General features: G+C 50.6%; 1 protein-coding gene across 1 annotated transcript in view; it reads right to left on the reverse strand.

The window, feature by feature from the left end:
* The window catches only part of plxna4 (plexin A4), a gene marked incomplete in the record, with an annotated part of 176,080 nt that overhangs the window by 21,884 nt on the left and 144,196 nt on the right, over positions 1-10,000 (reverse strand). Inside the window, 2 exon segments of the mRNA XM_062518746.1 lie at positions 6,839-6,953; positions 7,130-7,229. Of these exon segments, the coding sequence (XP_062374730.1) occupies positions 6,839-6,953; positions 7,130-7,229 (215 nt within the window).

Here is a 10,000-nt window from a genome sequence, read left to right on the forward strand (position 1 = left end):
TGATTGAGGCTACAAACATTGAGGCTGATAGGCTGTATACCCTAGATGTCAGCAAATGAATATATCATTATTGTCTAATTCTTAAGTGATATTTAACCCTCTTTTAAGAAACAAACACACAATAAATGCTGTAATAACTGTTTATTATGCTTATGTGTATTACTTTAATTAAAGTGATTTTAGAATTGTTTTATCAAAATTCCTCTAATTAAAGTGATTTTAGAATTGTTTTATTATAATTCCTCCGATTAAAGTGATTTTTTGATTTTTAGAAAGAGATTTTTGAAATATCGCCATTTCATTTGTTAAAGTGGCAGCAGGATGACTGGAAATGGAAATGTGGCCTTCAGGATGCCAAAGGTCAATTCTGTCCACACAGGTCCTGCTGAGTGCCATTCAAACTGTCCTGCAATTGCACATAGAAATATAATATCATACTTTGTGAGGAAAACCGGGTTTCAGTCGATAACTTTAAATGTTTTCATGATGTGATTATCTTACCCAAACTTAGATGAGATGCCTCTCATCCTAGCCACCTGAATGGACCCTGGCCATTTAGCCTCCGTCCACAATGCTTACAATTTTTAGATGCATCAAATCATCAACTAGTCATCAAGGTGATATTAATTTAATTGAACAAACTCAACATGGAGGAGAGAGGGAGATAAATGGCGATATACTGTATCATTACCTGCACACTAATGTTGTGGAGAGCCTTCCTGTTTAGGCCATTTGTGCTTTTAACATTGGCACTAATGAGGATAAGTATTCCACTAAGTGCAGATGATTATGTTTGGAGACCCTGATTATAAATTGATGGGCTATTCATTGACTGGTCACACAACACCATTCATTGTGGACATTTGCAAGATCTAATTTCAACTTTGATAACCTTAACAGATTCGTGTTCTGGAAAACACAGCCAGAGAGCAAAAAAAGCAAGCCAACAACTGCTTTCGTGCAAGGCACACCTTGGACAGTTTGGGATTAAGTTCTCTGAACACAAGCTATACAATTAAAAACTAATCTACACCCAGGTGTATTACAAAACTACGCTTCCTGGAATACCTGTCTAGTTAAGTCATCCAAAAGACATGTTGTCAGCACAACGGGCATCCTCGCCGGAGGAATAACCTTCCTAGTGTCTCTCCAGAGAGCCCAGCTCTGCCTTAACCCTTTCTCCTCCTCTTCCCTCTCTCCCTCCTCTCCTCCTCCCATCTCCCATCCCTCTCTTTTATCCGCCGTAAATCCCGTCTGGAAGGAAAACACTAACAGCTCCATGACAGGGCCATGAGCGGCTCAAGGTGTTCCTGAGGCCAAAACTCATCTGCTATGCTGGTGGGGGAGCTGGGGGGGGTCTCTTATATATATTATATATCCTCTACCGGATCTCTGCGCCAGATTTATGCTCCTGTTACACTGATGTAATGTGCGCGTGTTTATTGCCCCCCCAAGAGTGAAAAGCGAATAATGAGAACGTAGCCCCCCCCCACCCTACAACTGGCCATTACATCCCTCATAGCCCTCCATCCGCTACGGTAGCATCTTTCAGCACCCACCACCAAAACACCACCCCTACCTCCACCCCCCCCCCCCCCCCCCCCCACCGCCGTTATTGTGGCTCCCTTGGATTTACTCCCCCCCAACTCTGATGGACGCAGACGGCCGCGATGGCAGCTTTATGCGGCGAGTGATTGACTCCCGGCATAACAACAGAATAATTGAAGGCTGGAAGGCTCTAATACGGAGTCTTCAGAGACAGTGTTCTGCTAGAGCTGTTTTGTCAGTCCAGGTTATTAAGTCTTTACAGCCAGGAATGGAGAGAGCGTGAGAGACAGAGGGAGGAGGAGGAGAGAAAGAGAGGTGGAGAGTAGAGAGGGAGTAAAAAGTGGATGAGAGAAAAAAAAACAATAAATGGAAAATGGATTGAACAATAACAAAGGTGGAGGAGGGAAGGAGGGGAGGAGAGAAGGAGGGAGGGAAGGAGGGATGGAGTGAAGAAATGGAGTGAAAGAAAACAAGAATAAAGAGGAGGATGTATGAGAGAATTCCATTCTCTTCTTGTTAGAGAAAATAACAGGAGGAACTAACACATCACTCTCCCATTCATAGCTGAATAAAAATGAGTGACGACTGCATGCGGACACAGTCGAGGCGCAAATGTGCCGTCACACAGTGATTAATTAAACATCACAGCGTCCACCACTGGGAAGGGACTTCGATGAGTCACCGGTGACCGGCGGCGTGAACTCGCCTGAACCCCAGACGGTGTAGCACATCAAAGGCCGTGGCACACGGCGGCACCTACGCGTCCAGTCTTCTGTTTCGGTGCCCACACCACCCTGCACCACCCTGCACCACCCTGCACCACCCCACCCCTACACCCCTGAGCTCCTCTGTCAGACAGGCAGGCACACTAGGCGGAGAAGTGGGGGAAACAAAGGGTGCAATGCGATGTTTACTGCTCTGCTGAACATGTTGACACCGTGACCGAACACCGCCGACGCTTTGAGTCAGAACAGAAGGGGTGGAACAGGAAAACAAACCGCTAGCGCACAATAGCACATGGGCAAACAAGGCACACCACTGGTGGAATCCCTCCCCCTCTCCCTCTCCCTCTCCCTCTCCCTCTCCCTCTCTCTGTCTCTCTCCCCCTCTCTCTGTCTGGCACTCAATAAAAACTCAGTTTAGAGGTTTACACAGTCATGATTATCTGTTTACAGACAATAAAATGGAAGACGATGATGATGATGATGATGATGATGGTGATGATGGAGATGATGATGGCGATAACAAGTCATTCAGATCTAATAATCACAGATTTGTGCAACTCAACCGTCTTGTCATTATTATCTGAGCGATCCAGCTGAAATGGAGGGAGGGCTAATTAGAATGGAGAAATGAGAGCGATGAAGACAAAGCACCCAGGAGAAAGCCAGAGAGTGAGACTAACATCCCGATGAGAGATAATAATTCAATAGAAACGATGAGGAAAAATACACTTTGTTAGAATTAGACAGAGATAGGGAGGAAGATGGAGCGATACAGAGAGAAAGAGAGAGGAGAGAGAGAAGAGAGGGAGAGAGAGGGAGGAGGATGGAGCGATACAGAGAGAAAGAGAGAGGACAGAGAGAAGAGAGGGAGAGAGAGAGAGTGACGGAGAGAACAGAAACGCACAGGCATAGGCCCATAATTAGAGGCGCCTAACATCCGTGAGCGAAGGCGAGGAGAATCTTCTCATTTTCGGCACGATGGAGATCGAGTGAGTTAGTGGCTCACAGACCTGGTGGGCGACTATCAGAGGCCTCCCTCCAACCAGGCTCTGTTTCATGTTCCAACCATACCCCTGGGCAAAGACTCTCCACTCTCCTCCTCTCTCTTTCTCTCTCTCTCTCTGTCTCTCTTTTCTGACGTCTTTCTCTCTCTCATATTTATCGTCCCCCTCTATCTTCCTCTCCTCTCCCCAACCTGCCCCGTGCCTCTCCTTCCCTCTCATTTCAGCACAGACACATTTATTCTGCCCGTCTTGGAGGGCTCTCACTCTCGCCGGGGCTCGTCTCTCTCCCGTCCGCCTGTTTTCATTTCCTGTCACAGACGTCCAGACGCGTTTAGAGACCTCGTGTTGTCGGTCCGTCGTTTTTTTTTCCCCCCCTCGTCTGACCTTTTCTCTCTGCGAGCTGTTTCCTCCTCTCATCTGTGAGAAGAGGAGGGATGCTGACTAAATGTCATTCAGGACACTCTCCCCATCATCACAATCGCTCGCCCCCTCATGAACCCCCCACCCCCCCCATCTCATTCACCCCCCCATCCCCATTGTGTCAACTCACCATCAGTTGCCGTCTTAATGACAAGGGAGCAAGTTCTCTGGATCAATCAGACAATCAATTGCCCCTCACTCTCCAGGCACTGAATTTCTTTCATTTCTCTTTCTTTCTCCATCCCTCCCTCTTTCTTCATCCCTCCCTTTCTCCATCCCTCCCTCTTTCTCTCTCTTTTCGCACACGATGATGACGGCCAGCCTGACGCACACCTGTCGATGGCTCTTTAAAAGCGCTGGAATTCACGTGAGCCGAGCCAGAGCCAGTGCTTCGCACACACTCTGACGTCTGCGGACAAGTCAGAAACGAAAGGCCTCTGCTCTCTCTCTCTAAGTCTCCGGTGAGCTGAGGCAGGACAGGGCGTCGGCCCCGGTGAGCTGCGGCAGGACAGGGCGTGGGCCGCGGTGAAAGGGAGGCTCGGTCACGGTTAGCCGGTGGCAGGGGCAATCAGGGGGAGACGCGGAGCAGGCGGGCGCTGTCCTGGGAACAGGTTCAGCGGCGCGCAGCCACGGCCCAGAGCGCCGCAGGGTCACGGGGTCACGGCTCAGCCTGAGGGGGTCGGATTCCACACACACACCTCAGCCACACACCTCAGCCACACGCCTCAGCCACACACCTCAGCCACACACCTCAGCCACACACCTCAGCCACACACCTCACCTCAGCCACACACCTCAGCCGCACACCTCAGCCGCACACCTCAGCCACGCACCTCAGCCACGCACCTCAGCCACGCGCCTCAGCCACACGCCTCAGCCACACGCCTCAGCCACACGCCTCAGCCACACACCTCAGCCACACACCTCAGCCACACACCTCAGCCTGAGGGGGTCGGATTCCACACCCCTCAGCCACACACCTCAGCCACACCCCTCAGCCACACCCCTCAGCCACACACCTCAGCCACACACCTCAGCCACACACCTCAGCCACACACCTCAGCCACACACCTCAGCCACACACCTCAGCCACACACCTCAGCCAGGGATTAGCGGGAAGGGTACAGCGAGGAGGGAGCAGAGCAGCACTCATCTGCCAAACAGAGTTCACACCAGCTGCAACTTACCATCACTCAACACTATTACTATTGTATGGTAATGCAAATAAATAATCAATAGATGATACTGTTATTACTATACTATTACTACTGTTACTGTGCTGTTACTATGATAAACACTACTATCACTACTATTACTACAGTGTACTATTACCACAATGGTAATAGTATACACTATTAGTGTATATGCACAATGCTATTCCTATATTATTATTATTATTGTGCTAAAACGTACAACAGTGTTTGTAGATACAGTAGCTAGAAGAGCATTTCATTTCCCACCATTTGATAAAGCACTGAAAAACTGAATTGTGTGTCTTCCTCAGTTGAGCAACAAAATGGTTGCTTGAGCAGTGCTGATTGGGTGGTGAGACGGAGCGCTTTGTAGCGGAGCATCTGTCCTCTCCGGGACTCTGATCTCCGTGCTGAATGCAGACGGGGGCTCAGATAGAGGGGGGGGGGGGGGGGGGGGGCGCGGTATTGTCAGCGCGTGGATTATCCCGGGACCCTTCGCTCCCCAATAAAAATCCCTTGATTGGAATCAAAAACAGAAATGCGTCTGCGACTGGGGGGGGGGGGGGGGTTGCTGTAAAAGGTCATTTCATTTTCTCTGAGCAAAGTTGATTTTTTTCCTCGTCCCTCCCCTCTTCTCTTGCGAGGATTTTTGGAGCAGGTAAACATCCCGAATCATTAATTTCCCCGCTGGCAGCACGTGAGGACAGACGTGGACCTCGCGAATCCAGAGGTTAATTAAATCCAAATTAAACTCATTAAACAACCAAGACACCTGCCTTTTAACAAAGCAGTCAAACAAAAACAGGGCAGGAAATGTCATTAACATGTGCTAATATTCAAGCCGGTCCTTTGTCTGGCTGCTTGTTGGACACACAATAGGAAATCCCATTGATTAACCCCGGTCAATATTGACCACCGTGAAGCTATGATAATTGGAAAAGCAAATGTGCATGGCATTAGTGCAGAACTCCCATGGAGACGCAAGGCAGCAGTAATGGACTCAGAACAGGTGCGTCTGTGCTTATATGTGTGCTTTTGGGAGATGGGAAAGGGAGGGAGATTGAGGGACAAAGTTAGACAGAATGTGCCAGCGTGTGTGTGTGTGTGTGTGTGTGTGTGTGTGTGTGCGTGCCATGTGTGTGCGTGCCGTGTGTGTGTGTGTGTGTGTGTGTGTGTGTGTGTGTGTGTGTGTGTGCACGCGAGTGTGTGTGTCTGTGAGTGAGTGAGACACTATGTGTGTGTGTGTGTCTCAGTAACCTGTGTGTGACTATGTGTGATCTATTATGTGCGTAGTCATTGTGAGTGCTTCTTAGTGAGTGTAAATACTGAAAGCACACACTGGGCAAAGCACTACAAAACTCCAGGAAGACGTCACCCACAATACAGGCGTCTTTGGCTCAGCATCTCTACCGCTACACACAGTCAGTCAAAACCCCCTCAGCTTCACTACTGTCTCCTTTGCGAGCTGCACAGTGTGTTTCTCCCCTAGGCACAAACGGGAATTAGAAAAAAAGAAACAAAAAAAAAAACAAAAAACCTGATTCATTCCACGCCCAGACACGCAGAGACAGAGAAGCGGCTTCGCTCCGCTTGGTCGGATGCCCAGGACTGCACGCAGCCCCTTTGATAAATCCGTCGCGAGCCACCCGCACGCCAACAGCGCCCACCGCGCCCACCGCGCCCACCGCGCCGATAGATAATTTAGATGGACTAAGTTGCCTCTGGGAATTCTTCCGGGGAAAAAAAACGCTCCGCTCCCCATTTTCAAGCCTGCCAAACGTGTGGCTGGAGGGCATTTGTGAGCGCGAACTCGTCGGGGGGAGACAGAGGCCTGTCGTGTTGCCTTCACCTCGTCTGAAACTGGGCGGAACATATCTTTTTATGGCCAGCCAATCGGGACGGTCGATTTCAGGAACAGCATGTTTGTGATTGGCTCGGCTGCACTCACCTCGGGCTCCTTGACGTGGCCCTCCTGGAAGGAGCAGGTCCGCGGGTCGTGGGTGCAGACGTGGCGGTACTTGCACCAGTGGCACTGGTATGGACTTCCAACACACGACAGGCACCTACAGCCACAGCAAGGGAGAGACAGGGAGGCCAACAGAGAACGAGTCAAGAGTGGTCTAAGCAGAATTAACACATCAACAGAGGTCATTTGCCAATATGGGAAACGTAAACATAGTCTCTGGGAGCAACAAAGATGGCTGCAGACGGTGTGTGTGTGGTAAAAATGCGGACTCACGACTTGTGGACGCTGCAGTTGTAGAAGACAAAGCTGGTGTTGGCGAAGGCCAAACCTGTCTCCTTTGACTTGAGGTAGAGCTGCACAATTTGATGGTCTCCTAGGCGGGAGAACACACACACAGCACACACACACACACAAAGAGAGAGAGAAAAGAAAACAGAAGATGTGAGAGCGGGAAGCTGGCGATTTCACACGCGTCCGCTGAGCGCCGCGGCGGGGATGCGGTAGCCATGCCAACGGAGCGCCCAGCTGGAGGACGAGCTCCTTTTCTCAGGTGCTGCCAAGGCAACCCTCCACAGCGCCGCGCTCGCTCTAGGACACGCACAGCGTGAGGCCGGACAAAGCGCTCCACTCGCTCTCTACTCGAGCGTCAGCGTAGCGTGCGAACGCGCCGGCTAAATTACTACGAGCGAGCTTCACACTCGAGCGGCTCCGTTACGCAGGTGCCACGCACGCTCGAGAGGTGAAAGGTCAATGTTTTTTTCTCTGTCCGATCAAAAGGAATGCTTGGCCCTGTCACCACGGAGACCGTAGGTAAGAACATAAGGTGGGTTGGAGGTGGTGGTGGTGGAGGTGCTCTTGAAAGAGCCTCTCTCTCCATCCTTGTCTCCCGACGTGGGGAACAATACGGGCTATCTGGATAAATCAGTGTGGATGGAAACATTTCCAGCGCAAGGCTTTCAAAGTCCCTTTGAAATGGAGAGATAAGAAAAGAGAGAGAGAGAGAGAATGAGAGAGAGCAAAAGAGGGGGAGAGAGAGGGAGAGAGAAGGAGAGAGAGAGATGAGGAGACGCAGGAAGAAAAGAGGAACCTGTACAAGTTAATCGAAGCACTGCACAGAGGAGCCATCTTCAATGTCCCTTTGTCTGGGCTAATGAAGGAACTCATGTTTAATTCATCAGGGAGGCTTGGATAACACGCTGCTCAAAAGAAGAGCACACTCCTCTCTCTCTCTCTCCGTCTCTCCCTCTCTATCCCCAACTTTCTGCTGTACCTGCTCTCACTCCCCCCCTTCTCCCTCTCTCTCTCCATCCCTCTCTCTTTCTCTCTCTCCATCCCTCTCTCTCTCTCTCTCTTTATGTCTCCACTCAAAGGGGGACACATTCATCAATCATTGTAAAAGGTGGCCTGACAACAAATCTGTCCTAATTAGTGCACCTAAATGTTACCTTGATGTCTGGAGTCTCTGCGTTTCTGTCTAGACCCAAAACGAGGCCAGAGGAACAGGCCACAGCCTAATGAGGGACGGAGAGAAGGAGGGGTACACACAGAGGGAAGGAGGGGTACACACGGAACCGTCCTCATGACTAGGACAGATAGGAGTGAGAGATGGAGAGAGTGGGAGGAGAAGAGCAAAGGAGAGAGAATAAGAGACAGAGAGATAGAGAGAGAGAGAGAGAGAGAGAGAGAGAGAGAGAAAGATAAAGGGAGAAATATAGAGAGAGAATGCAGAAATGGGGGTGGCTAGGCTAATAAATGGCCGTCCCCTGGATGTTTTTGTGTATATGGGGAGACCGAGGCTGGGGGGAGGGTACTGTATATCTGCCGCCTCCATGTGAGCTGAGCCTATATCCGCCGCATCAACAGCTTTTTATGACTTTCATATGGGGGAGCTGCAGAACAAATGTCCCAAATACCCCTCTTCACCCTCGGGCTAGCACTCCCCATTAACTTCACATCTGTGTGTGTGTGTGCTCAAGTTTATCGGTGTGTGTATAAGAATATGTGTGTGCGTGTGTGTGTGTGTGTGTGTGTGTGTATGAGTGTTTTGAGTGTGTGTGTGTGTGTGTGTGTGTGTGTGTGTGTGTGTGTGTGTGTGTGTGTGTGTGTGTGTGTGCATTTACAGTATGTGCATGGGTGTTTATGTGTGTTTATGTGTGTGTGTGTGTGTGTGTGTGTGTGTGTGTGTGTATGTGTGTTTATGTGTGTGTGTGTGAGTGAGAGAGAGCGCCTGGCGTCACTGAGCTGGGCTGCTTCCGAGCGCGCGACTGGGCCCTAGCAGGTACTTAAGACCTGTAATTTCATGGTGTCCTGGCTGCCTCCGGTCCGTCTCCAGCCGGCCTTATTGGTGTTATTATTCACGCCGAGCCGAGCCGCGCCACACAGCTGGGCTCACACTCAGGCCTGCCGCAGCCCGTCATCTGCTAATTCACATAATGTACGGCTTTACGCTTTTACCGCCTACAAGAGGCCCGGTGGCTTAGGGAGAAAAAGAGGCCATTTCAGCCAAGGCCACTTCTCCTTTGTTTGACACCTACAGCCGTCGCAGAAACCCCCTGCGCCGACAATCACCTACATTTAGCTAATCTTACGCTGTTCCGAATGAATTGAAACAACTGTTTTGGGTATGAAACGCTGGGAACGAAATGAACGGCTGTCCTTATGGCGCTGTGGGGGGGGGGGGGGGGGGGTGAGCTGTGCTCGACGGCGCATATGGGGCCGGTGGCAGGAGGATTGTGGGGCATGAAGAGGTATTCCGCGGTATTACCCCCCCCCCCCCGCCCTCTCTCCTGCGTCGGCGTCTTCATTATCTGCGAGCGGAGCGACGTGGCGGAGTTATGAAAAATTACCAGCCTCCAGACAGCGGCCCAGATGTGAGCACTTTTCAATTATGCCGAGGTTAACCAACCACAGCGGAGGAGAGGAGGAGAGAAGGAGAGAAGAGACGAGGGGGCCGCGAGGAGAGAGGAGGAGGAGGAGGGACGAGAGAGAGAAGAGGAGAGAGAGAGAGAGAAGAGGAAGAGAGAGAAGAGAGAGAGATGGCAATCGAGAGAATGAGAAGAGGCAGAATAAAGGAGAGAGAGTGGCGCACGGAATACGTAAGCAGCTGAGCCATGAATGGAGAGAGGGAGAGAGTGAGTAAGCAAG

Source organism: Sardina pilchardus, chromosome 17 (genome assembly GCF_963854185.1).
Source record: "Sardina pilchardus chromosome 17, fSarPil1.1, whole genome shotgun sequence".
In the NCBI taxonomy this organism is placed as follows: Eukaryota; Metazoa; Chordata; class Actinopteri; order Clupeiformes; family Clupeidae; genus Sardina; species Sardina pilchardus.